General features: G+C 39.5%; 1 protein-coding gene across 8 annotated transcripts in view; it reads right to left on the reverse strand.

Annotated features, from left to right (window-relative positions):
* The window catches only part of pias1b (protein inhibitor of activated STAT, 1b), a 200,446-nt gene that overhangs the window by 33,244 nt on the left and 147,452 nt on the right, over positions 1-19,750 (reverse strand). For all 8 annotated transcript variants that reach the window (XM_059952988.1, XM_059952987.1, XM_059952993.1 and 5 more), the window contains 3 exons: positions 19,594-19,728; positions 11,292-11,397; positions 2,890-2,963 (listed from right to left, as the gene is read on the reverse strand). In XM_059952988.1, coding sequence (XP_059808971.1) covers positions 2,890-2,963; positions 11,292-11,397; positions 19,594-19,728 — 315 coding nt within the window. The remainder of the gene's footprint in view (positions 1-2,889; positions 2,964-11,291; positions 11,398-19,593; positions 19,729-19,750) is intronic.

Here is a 19,750-nt window from a genome sequence, read left to right on the forward strand (position 1 = left end):
GCCAATTAACATTAGATGAATAAATCTGACATGCCATTGCAGATGTCCAACATGTGCACTAACATTAATGTTAAGGTCTTAAAGATGTGGTGTTATCAATATCATAGAGTTATAGAAAGGAAGGATATTTGGCCCATAATGTCTGTGCTAGTTATGAGTTACATTATTCACAGCAACCCAGTTCACAGCCAATTTCCTTGTAGGCAATAGATCATCAAGTGCTCTTTCAAGTATTTGACGTATTGTGAGCAATTTGGGGTCCTATATTCAAAGAAGAATGTGTTGGTATTGAAGAGGGTCCAGAGAAGGTTTACTAGAATGAGCTGGAAATAAAAAGGTTAATATATGAGGATCATTTGATAACTCTGCATCTGCATTCATTGGAGTTTAGAAGAATGAGTGGAAAGGCCTAGATAGAGTGGACATGGAGAAAATATTTCCAATAGTGGGAGGATCTGAGATCAGAGAGCACAGCCTCTGAATACGAAGGACTTTTTTTTAGAACAGAGATGAGAAGGAAATTCTTTCCTGAGAGTAATTATTTCCAGAGAGGAATTCATTGCCCCAGAAAACAGTAGACACCGTCACTGGGTATACTTAAACCAGAGATTTATAGGTTATTGATTGGTTAGGTTGCAAAGGTTATGGGAGAAGGCAGGAGAATGGAGTTAAGAAGGAAAACTTTCAGTCAGCAAATGTCAGAGTATTGCTCTTTGAGTTAAATTATCTTTGCTCTGATGTCCTCTCCATCATTAACTTATAACTATGCCTTTCCACCACCATTCTCACCTCTAACCACCTATGCTTCTCCTGCCTCTACCCCCTCCAACCTCATTGGCAGCTTGGATTAAATTCAAATTTAATTGTCATTCAACCATGTACATGGATACAGTCAAAGAAGTGCTCCTCTAGGGCCAAGGTGCAAAGTACAGCTACAAAACAAAAATTTAAAAAATAATATAGCCCAAGTCCCTGCGTGTCATTGTCTGTTGACTGATAGTGCCTGGGATGTTGTCTTGGAGCCGTATTTCTGCAGTAGAAGTCAGTAGCAGTTTTTCATCTTGCCCAAGTACAGCTACAGACAAACGCAATCCAACTTGTCTTCCACTGAGCGAACAATGAAGGTCAGCACTGACGGGAAGGGCCAGTCTGCAACCCAACATGGAACCCAGAACACAGCCAGCTCTGGTGTCTCCTTTCCCAGCAACCACAACAGGCAGCCCGAGGCATGAGGACCTTGTCTACGCAACTGAGGCAACACAGCTCCCTGCTGTTAGTCTTGTCAACGAACCAGTGACTTGGGCTGCAGTATTCTACATTACCAACATCCACCAGGTTCCTGCAATCGCAACAAAAACATCCAAGACAATCACCGCACTGTCTGTTGAAACATGCACTGCCTCCACACACCGACATTGATGCTTTCTTCCTTGAGTGGCTGAAGCAGGCCTCAACATGGTGCACAACAATTTTGGCCCGATTGCTATCCAGCAACTCGGTGGTGGGGTAGACCTGAAGTATTTGGTGTTCTTAATATCCAGCAGTGCATTGCGATTGTGTAAAAGACATAAAGGACAAACAATTGCACCTTTGTCTGGACTCAGAGAGGTTGCTGCATCCGAGCGCACTGCCATCGCCATTCAAATTCCAGGAATCTCCCCTCAGCAATCTTAATAAAGAAAACAATCCCAGTATTTTAACTAATAAAATTTCCAAAGTTCAAAGTAAATTTATTATCGAAGTACTAACCAAAGAACTAATCTTTGTAAGTCTCTAAATCCTTGCTAGAAAATTCTTCCCCTAATGCAGGTAGTTGAGACGCATGCAGCTGAGGTTGAATTATATACAGCTAAGGTTAAATTGTAGCACAATTCTACATTTCAGCTTGTACAGAAAAATATCCCAAATGGCTTATTTATGCAGACACATATTCTGTACTGCTCAACGCTCCTAGTGCTCTGACAATTATTGACAACTCCCTTTACTTATTTTCCTTTCCCAAATATAATTTTTAATTTCTGTAGTGGCGAGTTCCGGCTCCCAATCATTACACGGTGTTACCTGTTGGGAGGTGCATATTAGTGGACGTCAAAGGTGAGCACAGGACTAAGTGTGACCACACCACCACATGAAGACTGGACTCTTGAGCTGCCTATGGGTCATCCACCTCAGCTGGGAGAACATTTGAAGAAAATGTTTTCAGGGCAAATCAGGGGAACCATGAATATGATTTAAATGAGGTGTTAGACATGTATAGCTGATTGAACAAAAACAAAGATATTTTTATAAGTCATTTGGAAGAACTTGTGCATAAGTACATTGAAAACTTGTTTCAGCTATTACTGTCACCAAACTAGGACGTGCATCTTTTGTACTTCTATTGCACCCGATACTTACACAAACTGAGCTCACAGTCTAGGCTAGCATAATCATAAACACAAGAGATTCTGCAGATGTTGGAAATCCAGATTAACACATACAAGCTGCTGGAGAAATCCAAAAGGTCAAGTAAGTTCTATGTAGAGGAACAAACAGTCAACAATTGGGTCAAGACCCCTCATTAGATACTGATGAAGAGTCTCAGCCCCAAACGTTGACTGTTTTCTTTCTCTATAGATGCTGCTTGACCCCCGAGTTCCTTCAGTATTTTATGTGTTAGGCCAGCATTTTGTTTTATAAAAGCTTGACAACTTTACAGAATGTTAAGCACAAAGTCAGTATTCATGTTGCACCATAAGCAAGTTACTAAATCTATGAATAACATTTACTTTATATCTGGTAATCAATAACATTGAATATAAGTGTTTCAGACAACAAACAGTTAATAAGCACTGCAAGAGGAAGAGAAGGTAATTTAATCATTAATAATTCAGATATGGTTGTACTCACAGGACACAAAAGAGACACCCGCAAACTGGTTGTGGCGATTTCACTGTCAGGATCAGCTGTTAATTTTTCTTTGACTGCATGTGGAAGAGAAGAATTTTTTCCCCCAATTACTTAAGAAATCTGACTTGAGATATTATCTTAATACAAAACACTGTACGAGTTACAACCTCCCCCCTCTCCTCAGATTCATAGATACCCTCAGTACCCTCTCAAAAGCTGTTTCTCACGTACACACTATGCTAGTACACTGCAGCTGTAAGCTTACCACCATCTGGGGTAATCACAGCCAATCCCCGTTCTATCCTTATCTGACATCCACATATATAAAATTTACAGCTGGAGCTATTGTACAGTAATTATAGTCATGCCCATGATTTTATTTGCACCTCCTCAGCTGTAACATCAGCACTACCATCCCGTCTGACCACATAACAATGGAACTTTCTGATCTGGCATCATTTTGTGCTCTGCAGTACAGAAGCTTCCAGTGACAGAAGCAAGCTTTATCTTAATACAATCACAAACACCCATTATACAGCTTACAGGAACAACAACTGACTTTACTGTTTTACTTCATGACACTCTGAAAGTGTGAACATAAATATTTACTTAATGTCTGAATCTAGTCTCCATTTCCTCTTTTGTCCCTTCCTGTTAAAAACTGAGGCACCACAAAACCACTATGCATGATCTGCCTACATAGTATAAACCCTGTGGGGCTGAGAGGAAATGGGAAGTTTCTGGTTAGGAGTGACCTAAGTGGCGGGCAATTCTCCTTCCAAAAGATCATTTCTACATATTACAGCTCTTGGAACAAGAATCACACTCTGCTCACACCCTCCCTTTTGCCTTAACAGACATAAAAAAATTACAGCTTACTCTGTGTAAAATGAACCAAATTCTATAAAAGACAGAGGGAACAATAAAAGCAGCAATTCCAAAGAACAGTTGACTATGCACTTGAAAACCATTGTCCAAATACCTTCACGCCCAGCATTCTAAACGGAACTGTCAAGATCATGTTTTTTATTCCTCCAAAGTAAATTTATTATCAAAGTACAAATAGTGAATGTCACCATATACTACTGAGATTCATTTTCTTGTTGGAATTTATGGGAAAATAAAGATATATAATAGAATTTGTGAAAAACTATATATAAATACTGACAAACAACCAATGTGCAAAAGAAGGCATTGTATTTAAAATTTACACATACAGATTTAGATACAAATAAATAATACTGAGAGAGAGTTGTAGAATCCTTGAAAGTGAGTCAGTAGGTTGTGGAATCAATTCAGAGTTGAGCTGAGTGAAGTCATCCACGTCAGTTCTTGAGCCTGATGGTTGAACGGTAATAAGTGCTTCTGAACCTGGTGGTATGTCTTTCTTACCTGATGGTAGGAGCGAGGAGAGAGAGCATAGCCTGTGTGGTGGGGATCCTTCATGATGGATGTTGCTTTCTTGCAGCAGTGCTCCTTGTAAATTTATTCAATAGAAGAGAGGACTTTGCCTGTAATGGACTGGCTGTATTCAACATTCTCTGTAGACATCTTTGTTCCTGGGCATTGGTGTTTCCATATCAGGCTGTGATGCAACCAGTTAGAATACTCTCCACTGTGCATCTAAAGTTTTAGGTGGCTAATGAATCTACACAAACTTCTAAGAGAGTAGATGTGATGGCACCTGCACCCTGGTCCCAGAACAGATCCTCTGATATAATGCCAAGGAATTTAAAGTTACTGACGCTCTCCACCTCCAATCCCTTAATGAGGACTGCCTCATTATTTATCAAATATATCACAGTTGTACATCATTCTTATACTCTGAGAGAAATGAAAGGACAGAACAGGAAAAGAGTAAGGAAAAGGGAGAGGCAAAGATCAACCAGTTCACCCTTTAAACAAATTTGGCCCAAGGCAGAAACATTTCATTTGTTGGGCTCAAATTCTATTTTGGAACTGCGGTGGCAGCAGTAACATCCACTGTGCTCCTAGATCTTATTTATTGGTCAAAGCCACATTTGGCAAGGGCTTTAATTAACTAAAAGCGGCAGCACTGGGGCTTTCACCTTTGGAACCTATCCAGAAGTACAGGTCTTTTAAAAGGTTGTGCCGAAAAATAAAATCACCATTGATAGCAACAAACAGCAGACTAATTATGTGTTATATCAGCTTTCATTTACTATAATAAGCAGGAGGATGAGTAATTACAGCTGGACACAGACTATTTGATGTTGTCAGGGCACTCTAAGTTTCTTTTGCACTGTGCCATGACTCCTGCTGGCAGGATTGGTTCTGAATTCCTACAGCAAGCTTGTTGGTATCTGCTAAGACCATTAAGATCATCAGAGTTTTTTGCAGACCACATGGCCACAAAAGGCACCAATGGCACAAGCTGTTGTCTCAGAGAAAGTAGCAATAAAATATGGAATAGTTCATAATCTGCATATTCCATAAATAAATGAAAAAAATGTGCAAATAACCAGTGAGAGTGAAAAGACCTTACAAAATGAATTTGGGAAGATCTAAAATACAATAAAAGTCAAAAATTTAAGGAAAAAACTTAAAAGATCACAAGCACCTCCCTCCCACATCAAAAGTCCTACACAAGGCACTGTGTCAAGAAGGCAACATCTATCAAAGATGCCCATGCAATCTTCTCACAGCTGTGGCAGAGGGTATAGAAGTCTGATGTCCCACACCACCAGGTTCAAGAATAGCTACTTCCATTCAACCATTTAGTTCTTGAAACAACCTGCAAAACCCTAATTGCTATTTCAATAATAGCAACAATCTAATAATTTTACACGACAGATTTTATTTTGTATTAATTTTTAGATTTCTTAGATTATTTTTTCTTAGTTCTTTCTTAGATTATTTTGTATAATTTATGTTTTTCTTGCTAATGATGTCTAACACTATGAGCCTATGGTATTACTCCCAAGTTTTTCATTGTACACACACGTGCATATGACAAGTCTGACTTTTGAGGTAAGAATTATACCTCTGATTGAATGTACCACTGCTTTCTAAAACCGAATAGATAAAGACCTTGCTTGATGTTAAAAAGCTCAAGATTTAATGAGTCTTCTCAGAACTTTCTCACCCTATTAGGCATACGAAAATTCATTTAACCTGTTTTTTCTAACAGAAAGAAAGTTAGGGCTTCCATTCTTAATTACAATTCACTAACCCTTACAAGAACCTACAATCAACGGATATCAAAGATCCAATTCAGCTGTGACATAGCTGAGAGTGAACAGCCTGTGACCACTGGCTAACAAGCTTCAAGGATTGCCCCTTGGGCAATTCCTATCATTAACAAATAAAGACCAATCATGTGCTAGCACATTTAAGAGGAAGACAATTTGAAGCCAAAGAATGCCACATTTTGATTCCAGGAAACAGAGAATCAGAGTTTGCATGGCAAGCTGTTTTCATTATTTATACTGAAATTGCTATGATACATTTTGAGAGATGTTTGTCACATAATCAATTGGAAAGGAGGAATAGCTTGCCTTTGCAGAGCAAATTGAACAGCCCAGGGGAAGTTCATTACATGCAGAAACAAATGTCTGTAATCAAAGTAATGAAGTCACCAATTCATAGAATAATGGGGTTAAAAACAAGTTAAGTTTACTTAAAAACATTCATCCTGGAAACTCTGCACAACTTAATCATAGAATCGTAGAACACTACAGCACAGAAACAGGTCCTTTGGCCTATCTAGCCTGTGCTGAACCATTAATCTTGCTAGTCCAATTGACCTGTCCCTAGACCATAATCCTCCATACCCCTCTCACCCACGTACCTAACTAAATTTTTCTTAAATGTTGAAATTGACCCCAAATCCACCATTTGCAGGGGCAGCTAGTTCCCCACTCTTACCACCCTCTAAGTGAAGTAGTCCCCCCCATGTTCTCCTGAAACATTTAACCAATAACCTTTTGTTGTTATCTCACCAAACCTCAGTGGAAAAAGCCTGCTTGCATCTACCCTTTCTATACCTCTGATAATTTTGAATACCTCTATTATATCTCCTCTCAATCTTCCATGTTCTAGAGAATAAAGTCCCAATCTTTCACTATAACTCAGATCCTCAAGTCTGGGCACCTTCTTTGTAAATTTTCTCTGCACCTTTTCTATTATATTTATCTCGTTCCTGTAGGTAGATTATCAAAAATGAATACAATGCTCTAAATTAGGTCTCACCAATGTCTTATACAATTTCTATATAACATCAATGGTACATAGAGCTTAGAAAAATATAGGGCTATGGGTAACCCTAGGTAATTTTTAAAGTAAGTACATGTTTGGCACAGCATTGTGGGCCGAAGGGCCTGGATTGTGCTGTAGGTTTTCTATCCCAACTCCAGTACTCAGTGCATTGACTTATGAAGGCCAATGTGTCAAAAGCTTTCTTTATGACCCTACTTGTGATGCAACCTTCAAGGAATAATGGATTTGTATTCCCAGATCCTCCTGCTCTACCGCACTCCTCAGTGCCCCCTCTCTCATCATATAGGACCTACCAAGTGCAACGTCTGCATTAAATTCCACCTGCCATTTTTAAGTGCATTTTTCTAGCTGGTCCAGATCCCACTGCAAGCTTTGATAGTCCTCACCATCAAATTTTTCATATGCAAATTTGCTGATCCAGTTTACCACATTATCATACAGATCGCTGATGTAGATGACAAGCAACAACAGACCCAGCACCGATCCCTATGGCACAGCACTAATCAAGGCCTCCAGTCGGAGAGGCAACCCTCTACAACAACTCCCTCGCTTCTACCACAAAGCCAATGTCTAATCTAGTTTACTATCTCATCTTGAACGCCATATGACTGAACCTTCTTGACCAACCTCCCATGCAGGACCTTGTCAGATGCCTTGCTAAGGTCCATGTAGACAACATCCACTGCCTTGCCTTTATCAACTTTCTAGGTAACTTCCTCAAAAAAAAATCTAAGATTACTTTGACAGGACCTACCACGCACAAAGCCATGTTGACTATCCCTAATCAGTCCCTGAATATCCAAATACTTATATATCCGGTCCCTTAGAACATATTCCCACTTCTGGTGTCAGACTCACCGGGCTATAATTTCCTGAATTATTCTTAGTGCCTTTCTTAAACAACAGAACAACAATCCTCCGGGACCACACCCATGGCTAAGGATGTTTTAGATACGTATCTCTGCTAGGGCCCTTGCAATTTCTGCACTAGCGCCCCACATGGTCCGAGGGAACATATTGTTAGGACCTGGGGATTTATCCACCCTAATTTGTCTCAAAACAGCAAACTCCTCCTCGTCCGTAATCTGTATATGGTCCACAACCTCACTGCTGCATTTTCTCACCTCTACAAACTCTGTGTCCATCTCACAAGTAAAAATATACAAAAACTACATTTAAGATCTCCTCCATTTCTTTTGGCTCCATGGATAGATTATCATTCTGATCTTCCCTTGCAATCCTTTTGCTCTTAACACATCTGTAGAAGCCCTGTGGATTCTCCTTCAACTGGAGCAACCTCATGCCTTCTTTTAACTCTCCTGGTTTCCTTCGCAAGTGTTCTCTGACATTTCTTATACTCCTCAAGTACCTCCTTTGTTCCTACTTGCCTATACTTGCTATGTACCTCCTTTTTTATTTAAACTTAACCAGGGTCTCAATATCTTTGTCAACCAAGGTTCCCTACACATATTCTCTTTACCTTTTATTCTGACAAGCACATTCAAACTGTACTCTAAAAATTTCCACTTTTGAAGGCCTCCCGCTTAATAAGTATACCTTTGCCAGAAAATCCTAGCCCAATGCACATTTGCCAGATCCTTTCTGATACCATCAAAATTGGCCTTTCTCCAATTTGGAATCTCAGCCCGAGGACCAGACCTTTCCTTTCTCATAGTTACTTTGAAACTCATGGCATTATGATCACTAGATGCAAAGTTTTCCCCTACACGAACTTGTCACCTGCCCTATCTCATTCCCTAACAGGAGATCTAGTATCCCACTCTCTCTAGTTGGGACTTGTGTTCTGATGAAAGAAACTTTCCAGAACACATTTGACAAACTCTTTTCCATCCAGCCTCTTTACAGCATGGGAGTTCCAGACAATACTCGGAACGTCAAAATGGCCTATTATCACCTTTATGTTTCGTGCAACAGTCTGCGATCGCTCTACAAATTTGCTTCTCTAAATCCAGCTGATTGTTGGGTGATCTATAATACAATCCCATTATCGTGGTCGTACTTTTCTTATTCTCCGTTCTACCCATAAAGCCTCACTTAGACAAGGACTCCAGTCCGTCCTAACCAAGCACTGCCATGATATTTTTCCTGATTAATAATGCTACCCTTCCAGCTCTATGTCTAAAATGACGGAACACTGAGCTGCCAGTCCTGCCACTGAGCTGCAACCAAGTCTCCCTAATGGTTACATTTCATAATTCCATGTGCTGATCCTAAGCTCATCTGCCATTCCTACAATACCCTTGCATTGAAACATACACAGCTCAAAAAACTTGATGTGCAAAAGACAAACTGCTAATAAACAAAATAACTGAAAACAAGTTGTAAGAGAGTCCTTGAAAATGAATTTGTAGATTGTAGAATCAGTTCTGAGTCGTGGTCATGAGATGATGCGACTTTGTGATGATGAGCTAAGACACTGAAATTAAAAATCCTTCCAAAGTGCAATTAAATCGAATCAAGAGATCGCATTAGCTACAATGATCCAATTCTGAGCTAAAACATCCAGTTCTGAGAATCTTTTTTTTGGTTTAGAATACTGATGAATAAATAAGTACTTGGTCTCCTACACCAGAACAGTTGAGCTACTTTTAGTTGTTCATTTTCAACATTAATCCTGCAGTGCTTTTGAGCTCTTCAAATAGCTGAACTATATAGTAAACAGAAATCACTTAGCCTGATCAGTCAATTAGTGGTTACTTGGGCACTTGGCCAAAATTGCTGCAGCTAGATTTTAATGGAACATCAAGTGTAAAGTCAGCACAGTAGTTAAATGCTGAAGAACAAATACAGTTTTGGCATATCACACTTTAAAAAAACACAAAACAGCAGCTTTCATAATTCAGCAAATGTTTCAACAAACGCAACCTTTTTAAATTAGCATGCTTCTAAACCAAGTAATGATAATTTCAAATTTTAACTCTTTAAAAAAGTAAACAAGCATGAATTTACCCAACCTGTCAGACAGCAAGTGTAAGACAAAATTTCAGTTCAAAAGAGGTCCCAGATCCTGCTCTGGTTAATCAATCTCAGCTTAACTCAACTGAATCTACTCTTTAACCTAGTGGCAGAAAAACCAGTCAACTTCCTGTCATTTACCAATTGTTAATGCATTTCTAAATATTGGAAAAGGATGGAACAGAATTGAGCTCAGATGTTAAAAGTACTTGTGAACAGTTTGGCAATGCACATATAAAACCTGGCACACGTAGAATCAATTGAAAAGCTCAAAAGGGAAAAATGAAGCACATTAAAGGCTAAAGTTTTATGCACACAAAAAGCATTGTTCTTTATTGCTCATGATTCAACATTACTTCACTTTTAAGATTACTGAAGAACAGTGCCATTTGACATATCATTTTAAAAACTAAGCTATGTGGGGTCCTTCTGATGGCTGGTCATGAAACATCATAAAGTGGTTTAAATAATGTGGCAGAGCATCACAAGGTTCACAATAGCATAAGGCTTAGATCACTACTGATATGTCAGCAAGAAAACCTGGCTGTAGTGGTTGCCTGGGGTTTGTGGTCTTTGTTTATGGAAAAGTAAAACCCAGTAGGGTTCTCAAAGGTATGAACCATGAACCGTGCTTAATAATGTGCATGACTATGGCAGAACAGAACAGAACCTATTTCAGCAGGGCTAACCATCCCTTTACTATCAAATAGCTTACTGATTTGCACTATTCAAGTCATGGAGGAAAACCAATGACAGTTGCGACTACTGTAACCTATAAAGGCACCTTCCATTACACTTTCAGAATTGGAACTGAAAGAAATTGGCAACACTTGCAGGCTGCCTAGGCACACCCATAGGTTGCGTTAGTTGTTAACGCAAACGACAGAATTCATTATGTTTCAATGTACATGTGATAAATAAATTAATCTGAATCTGAGACTGTATCACTAGTGAGGCAAGAGAAAAGATGACAGATCCCATTGACATGGCAACAATGAACACACTTTCAGTATATCATGAACTAACAGCGTATTTATGACTGGAATTAGATTAAACTCTTATGACTGGCTAAAATCAATACTAACCAGAAAGGATACAGTTTTTATCAGTTGCACTGATTTTTAATCATATAAAGGCACTGTCTGACTACTTAGGCAAATTTTTAACTTGTTAATCTTTGCACTTACTTAATGCTCTGGAATGGTCCGGGTTTCTTATTCCTTTTGCTCGTAGTCTTTGAAGCAACACAGCAGAAGACAACTGTTTTACAAGGTAAACTGCCATGGAGTAGCTCTGATAGAAGGAAATGCGCACAGTCATCAACTACAACCACAAATTAATGGAATCATATTTAATGAATATAGTTCCAATCTCTAGTAGTCGTCTTTTTTTGCACCAATTAAAACTTAGGATTTGCACCTGTTCTCTGGAGTACGTGTACATTAAGATTTATAAATGCCCTCAAAACTTGTGCTGCATTGAACCACACAATACAAAGATGGACAAAATATGCCTGAATTTAAAGGCTCAAGATTCAAAGTAAATTTATTATCAAAGAATGTATACTTTGATACCGAGATTCATTTTAGTTATAGAAACAGGCCCTTCAGCCTATCCAGTCTGTGCCACCCCATTTAAGCTACCTAGTCCCATCGACCTGCAGCTGGATTGTAGCCCTCCATACCCCTCCCCTCTATGTACCTATCCAAATTTCTCTTAAATGTTGAAATCAAAATTGTATCCACCACTTGCGCTGGTAGCTCATTCCACAGTCTCACCACCTGCTGAATAAAGAAGTTTCCTCCCATGATCCCCTTAAACATTTCACCTTTCACTCTTAACCCTGACATCTTGTTGTAGTTTCACCCAACCTCAATGGAGAAAGATTGCGGGCATTGACTCTATCTATACCTCTCACAATTTTGATTACTTCCATCACATCTCCCCTCAGTCTTCTAATTCTAGGGAAGAAAGATCTAACCCAATCTTTCTTGCAGGCTTTCATAGTAGAACAGAGAAATACACACAGACTGACAAACAACCAATGCACAAATTTTATATCAGTTGTCAATCAGAGGACTACAAAATGGGTTTGTCATTCCTGACCTAGTGGGGTGGGATGTGGTGAGGAAATAATAGTCATGTTTTCTACTTCAAAATGTTACCCTGACAGACAGCAGGAGAGAAAAGGATTGGGCTTGATTGCAATACCTACATTCAAAATGCTTACCAGCATTCCAAATTCAAGAAACAGTCAACTATAACTAGTATGGTATTGAACGCCATAGGATTATCTTTACTTCAGGAAGAAGAAAGCTTGAAATAACATTACTAGTGATGTATAATGGGGAAAAAACATATTGAGAAGACAAGGATAGAGATCAGCAAACCCCTATACCAAGATCCACTGCAAATGTCAAGACCACTTCAAATTAATATCCCATTTGTTAGTTAAGACCAGTTTAGGATAGTGGTTTGAGAATCTCCTTATGTGACCCCCCCCCCCCACCCCACAAAGATTGACACACCTAAGATTCATTATCTGAACTTGTTGCCTGTTATACATTGAAATGCCATTTACAATATAAATAACAGCAAGTCAACAACTTGAGCACACATTTTTGGCACACCACATTCATTGCTTCAGGCCAAACAGAACTAGATACTGTGACTCGCTACTACAAAGACTCGTGCTACATATAGTCTGCAGTTTGCAAAAATCAAGATTCAGAGTAACAAACAACACAGGTTTTATAAACTGCATTTAAACTGAATTGACAACATACATTTCCATTTGAATACAAACAAATCTGTGTGTTTAACCTATTTCATTAGCAAAGGAGGGGTGAAAATGAAAACAAAATTGCTGGAGACAGCACTGGCGGCTCAGTTGTTAGAATAAAGTGCAATAACTGCAGATTTATCAGAGGAGAGTATATCAGTCTACCATTGGGCAATAATATTAGGTTGTTCAGTTGCACACCTAATGTAACACCATGGTCACACAGTTCCGGCGATCCGGTCAATCCCAATGTCCATGGCCATGTTTACGGAGAGTGCACATTCCTCTTATGATCATGTGAGTTTCTTCTCACATAACAAAGAATAGTGGTTGGTAGATTAACTGGCGACTGCAAATTCCATCCCCAAAATTAAGTGAGCAGCAGAATCTGCGAGGGAGTGGAGTTTGCCAAGTATGGGTGGAAGAGAGAAAAGGCTGAGGGCTATGTGGAAATGCAGATAGAATGTAATGAGATTAGTGCAAGTGGTTGCTTGATTGTTGAGTGGTGCAGATGTAATGGCTGAAAAAGTCTATTTACATTTTGTGTGACCATAATATTGTAGACATTAATTTTGCATTCAATATTAATATTGTGATGTGAACTTACTCCACAGAGATAATGCTTGTTGAAAGCACATTCAAAGTATATGCTCATTAGATTGTGTTGTTAACAAGTGCATCATCACATTCAATATAAGGAATATCAGTTTTCTCAAAGATCCTGAATTAAAATACTGTAAATCAAGTAACTGATACAGTGCCTATAAAAAGTATCCCCTCCCCACCCCTTGGAAGTTTTCATGTTTTGTTTTACAACATTGAATCACAGTGGATTTAATTTTGCTTTTTTTGACACTGATCAACAGAAAAACTCTTTCATGTCAAAGTGAAGAAATCTCTACAAACTGATCCAAATTAATTACAAATATAAAATACAAAATAATTGATTGGATAAGTATTCACCCCCTTTAATATGACACACTAAATCATTACTGGTACAGTCAATTAGTTTTAGAAGTTACATAATTAGTTAAATGGAGATTACTTGTGTGCAGTCAAGGTGTTTTACTTGACTATAGTAAAAACACACCAGTATCTGGAAGGTGCAACTGCTGGTGAATCAGCATCCTGGCAAAAACTACACCATGAAGACAAAAGCAACTCTGCAAAAAGATCACTGAGAAGCACAAGTCATGAGATGGAATCAAGAATATTTCCAAGTCACTGAATATCCCTTGGTGTACAGTTAAGTCAATCTTCAAGAAATAGAAAGAACATGGCACAATTGTAACTCTGCCGAGAGCAGGCCGTCCTCAAAAGCTGAGTGACCATGCAAGAAGAGGGCGAGTGAGGGAGGCCACCAAGAGGCCTATGCCAGCTTTGGAGGAGTTACAAGCTTCAGTGATTGAGATGGGAGAGTGGCAAGGAGAAAACCACTGTTGAAAAAAACTCCCACAAAATCTCGGTTACAGTTTGCCAGAAGGCATGTGGGAGACTCTGAAGTCAGTTGGAAGAAGGTTATATGGACTGATGAGCTTTTTGGCCATTATGTTTGATAAGCCAAACATGGTACATCTTCAAAAACACACCATCTTTACCATGAAGCATGGTGGTGGCTGCATCATGCTGTGGGGATGCTTCGCTGCAGCATGCCCTTGAAGGCTTGTGGAGGTAGAGGGTAAAATTAACACAGCAAATACAAGGAAATCCTGGAAGAAAACCTGAAGCAGTCTGCAAGAAAACTGTGACTTGGGAGAAGATTTGTTTTCCCAGCAGCACAATGACCCCGAGCATAAAGCCAAAGCTACACAAGAATGGCTTAAAAACAGCAAAGTTAATGTCCAGGAGTGGCCAAGTCAGAGTCCAGACCTCAATCCACTTGAGAATTTGTGGCTGGACTTGAAAAGGGCTGTTCACGCATGATCTCCATGCAGTCTGACAGAACTTGAGCAGTTTTGTAACGGGAGGGGGGGGGGGGGGAACTGTAATATCTAGATGTGCAAAGCTGATAGAGAACTATCCACACAGACTCAAGACTGTAAACTTATGAAATCAGTTATTTTGTGTTTTATATTTGTATTAATTTAGATTACTTTATAGAGATCTGTTTTCACTTCGACATGGAAGTCTTTTTTCTGTTCAGTGTCAAAAAAAGCCAAATTAAATCTACTGTGATTCAATGTTGTAAAGAAAAATAAAACATGAAAACTTCCGGGGGGCGCGTGAATACTTTTTTAATAGGCACTGTATATAACAAATTGGGAAAATGTATACTATATTGTATTTAATCATGCACTGATTCACTATTTGCAGATTTTTTTTGGCTCAATGAAGTAAGTAGCGTCAGAAACAGATATTGTTGAAATTTATCTTATTTATAAAGTGAAGGATGTTTGCCAACTTTACCTCTGAACTATTTTGTCTCAGGCTCAAAAGCAAATTTTACATTTCCCTCTGACTCCAATCAGGACTGGAACTTGATTGTAAGCAAGGCAGGACAGCAGAAGCCTGATTGGATGAGGACTAACCACTCAGGAGGGATAGACAACGGGGCTATATATACCACTGAACTAGAAGAGCCTAAGCATCATCCCTGATGAAGTTGGCAAAGTCTGGCATTGAAACATCAGTTAAAATTTATAACTGTACCCAGCTGGAAGCACAAGAATATTTTATTTGTCATATACACCTTGAAAGAACGAGATCGTTTTAACATCAGACCTCTTTAAAAATATTACGTACATAGCAAAAAAAAAGTGCATTCTAGCTCATCTGAATTAATACCTGTGGTAAGAGACCTAGTTAGATAAAGCCATGGTGGGATGATTAAAAACAACTTTTGATCTTACTTCACTGAAATTTACTGCACTTATAATACAATTACATTTCCTATTAAAGTTCTATCCCACTATGTATTTGAACAGATAAAACTTGCCAAAATCTGTTACAACATCTGTCAACATAGCTGTGATCTGAGAATTCTAACAGATGGTGTCAAATTACAAAGTATACTGTCCCAGTTTGGACTTGCTTGCTTTATAGAATCAATTATAAGATGAAAACAAGGTATTCCATGCATGTTTTTCACTGCCCTGTAACTAGCCTGACTGCAGTCACTGAAATTCTCATTAACTATATTAATGCAGATTGTAAAGGAAATAAATACTTATTTCAAAATGGAAAAGTTGCTTCCAAAACAATGTCTTAAATAGGGCGCCTAGTACATTGGGTAGAGATGTGTCTCTACTAAAGGAGGTGTAAGGCACTCCTTCCCTCCACTAGCTTGCAGGTTACCCTTGAGCGAGGTATAGCACCTGCTTAGCCCTCCAATCAAGTTCATGTGCAACCACGGGAGGGTGGATAGTTGTATGAGCGGTTGGTGCATATCACAATTCCTGGTCTTGCAACCTCTGATGCCAGGCAGATAATCTCTGAAGAGTATTGATAATGACTGGGGTCACCCATCTTGTAAAAGACACTGCCCAGAGAAGCCAATAGCAAACCATTTCTGAAGAAAAATTTGCCAGGGTAATTATGGTCATGGAAAGACCATGATTCCCTAGGTAATATGACACAGCACATAATGAACAAACGAGTATACTGAACAATTCTCAGGCACAGGTTTCATGAAATTAAGCACCCTGTTTATCTTATCCTGAGAGAGCTGAACTTGCTCTATGAAACCACAATTACCATATAACCTTCTTGGAAAATTCCATGATGTATTTTGAGGCAACACATACATTCTAACAATAATAAAGGGATACGGATTACACTGTGAATAGATCTTAGGTGTCACTGAATAGATAACAAATTGCAAGCTGCCTTCATCAAAAATGCTTTGGTTGTTTTTTATAATATTCCTATCCAACCATCACCACCTCTGTTCTTCATTCTACACATCAGTTATGGCAAAAAGGAGACTAATTCATGTGGCTGTTGATCACCAGACAAACTGAATTGAGGAACAGCACAACAGCCACCACATCCTTGCTCTAGGAACATACCAGCATATAACATTTATCCTTGTTTGAATTAACACAAGGAAAATTGTTCAGTTCCACCATTGGGCTCACACACTGCTTTCATTTTGCTTTCAAATATATATGCTTTCCAAAGTAACAGCAATAATGACCTTTTAACAAGTTACCTTCCTTGCCTAACAGCAGCAGTGTTCTTATACAACAGAGGTTCCTAACTTTTTTATGCCATGCAGCCTTACCAAGGGGTCCATGGACCCCAGATTGGGAACCCACGTTGTAAAGGTTTAAACTCTCCTGGGCACCTCCATTAAACATCCTTCACAAGCGAGCCTAAATGCACAATCTTAACAAGCACTCATCCTCACACTGCCTTTAAACCTGTGTAGATATCAAGAGAAATCTAATGTGGGCAGATTATTTCTTTCCCCATCCTTATACTGACCTCACAACCCATTTGCTTCTCTGGCAGGAAAGAACCAATTTAGCACATAAAGTGAAACTGGAGCCTTATCCAAGGTTTAATTATCTGTAATTATTAAATGGGAGAGCTTACACACTATGGAATATTTAACATGCTGTTCCACCCCCTATAAAAATCAGCAACATTATGAAACAGCACTGAGCTTCCACCATCGTTCTGATTGGCATTTTATAATACATCATTTCAGCTTTCCATAGTTCATGAAGGATATTGCACTGAAGTTTAGCCAAACCTTTTACACAATATCTTTCAATTTTTTGATTAAAAAGTAGGCAGAGAAACACTTTCTGATACTCTTCACTTAACCCTCAAACTGCTCCAGAATGCAAGACAGATCAGGAATTCTTAATATTTCAGCGTCATTATAGATTAGAACAATCTTTAGGCTTGGTCCAATTAGAAGTCAAGTCAGGCCAGTAGCCTCCGCATCCAGCACATAATTCTCTGTAACTTCCACCATCTACAATGGGATCCCACCACCAAGCACATCTTCCCTCTACCCCTCCCCACTTTCTGCAGAGATCACTCCCTTGTCCATTCATCCCTCCCCACTAGTACTTATTCTTGCAAGCAGAACAAGTGCCACACCTGCCCCTACACCTCTTCCCTCACTGTCATCCAAACAGTCCTTCCAGTTGAGGTGACACTTCTGTGACTCTGTCGGGATCATCTACTGTTCCAGTGCTCCCAGTGTGGCCTCCTGTATATTGGTGAGACTCAATGTAGAATGGGAGACCACCTCACCGAGCACCTACCCTCCGCCTGCCAAAAAATCTGGCCATCCCAGTGGCCATCCACTTCATTTCTACTTCCCATTCCCATTCCAACACGTTAGTCCACAGCCTCCTCTACTGCCACAATGAGGCCACACTTGGGTTGGAGGAACAACACCTTATATTCCATTCTCCAACCTGACTGTATGAAGATCAATTTCTCAAATTTCTGGTAATTGCAACCCTCCCCTTACCATTCCAGTTTCCCTCTCTCACCTTATCTCCCTACCTGCCCATCACCCCGCTCTGCTGCTCCTCCCCTTCCCTTCCTTCCATGATTTTCTACCCTCTCCTTTCAGATCCCCCCTTCTACAGCTCTTTATCTCTTTCACCTATCAACTTCCCAGCAATGCTGGCTCTGTTACAGAAGTCAAACTGGACCCACTGGAGAATGTGGTAGAACAAAGGACCTTACGGAAAATCCTGGTAATTCTGGACAATGTTTCTCACCCTCTGCATGCTAACTTGTCTGAATAGAGGAGCACTTTTAGTAATAGACTGAGACAACTGTGCTGCTCCAAAGAGCACTATACGAGGTCATTCATGCCCTCAGCCATTACCCTCTATAATGAGTCAACCTATAGCCGGGGAAGTGATGAACCCACCTGTTAGACTGTTTCAGGTAACTTTTTTTTATTCTTTCCTGCTACTCTTCTAATATTTATATATCTGTGCACTTGTAATGCAACTGTGACACTGTAATTTCCTTTAGGATCAATAAAGTACCTATCTATCTTTGCTTTACCTGCTATCCCTCTTCTGGTTTCACCTTTTACTCACCTTGTACTTTTTTCTTCCTTCTCCCCACATTCTTGCTCTAATTTCTCATCTTTTTTCCAGACATGATGAAGGTCCTCAGCCTAAAACGTCGACTGTTTACCCTTTTCCATAGATGCTGCCTGGCCTGCTGTGTCCCTCCAGCATTTTGTGTGTGTTGCTTAGAAGTCAAGGCATATCAATTGGAAGCTCTATGAATGGGTGGGAGGTGGGAAACTGGGAAAGGGGCTTTTATTAGCTGCTGTTTTGCTGTTGTTGTTTCTTGTGTTGTTCTGCTAAACATGGTGGGCATGCTATGCTGGTTCTCAGAATGTGTGATGACACCTGCAGGCTACCCATAGCACATCCTTAGTTTGTGCTGGTTGTTAATGCAAATGGCATATCTGCCAGTAGGTTTCGATGTACATCTGAATCTAAACCCAAAACTGCTTTTAATTGAACTGACTGGATGTGGCATGACAGCTATTCACCAAATAGCTTTGTTAAATTGTAGAATGATGCTGGTGAAAGTTTTAATTGGGATTAGCATTTAGGGACAAAGAGTATACTTGAAATGCACAAGGACTAGATTAATTATAGTTAAACAAAGCTTCTGAAAACTGTCTTTGACTGCTATGAAACCCAACATCTGGGCGACATGCATTATACTGCTTTAATTAACTGCTTTGAAAAGATGAATATTGAGAAACCTACTCTTCCGATTTCTGCTGACCACGAAACCACAATCGTGTTCGGCACTGTCGTGGACAATCTGACTAGTGAGGTAATGTTGATCGGTCGGCTGGGTCGCTTTGGTTCAACACCATTTTTGGTTGGTGGTAGGTAGCCCTGGGATGAAAGCAAAAACTTG

This window comes from Hypanus sabinus, chromosome 28 (genome assembly GCF_030144855.1).
Source record: "Hypanus sabinus isolate sHypSab1 chromosome 28, sHypSab1.hap1, whole genome shotgun sequence".
In the NCBI taxonomy this organism is placed as follows: domain Eukaryota; kingdom Metazoa; phylum Chordata; class Chondrichthyes; order Myliobatiformes; family Dasyatidae; genus Hypanus; species Hypanus sabinus.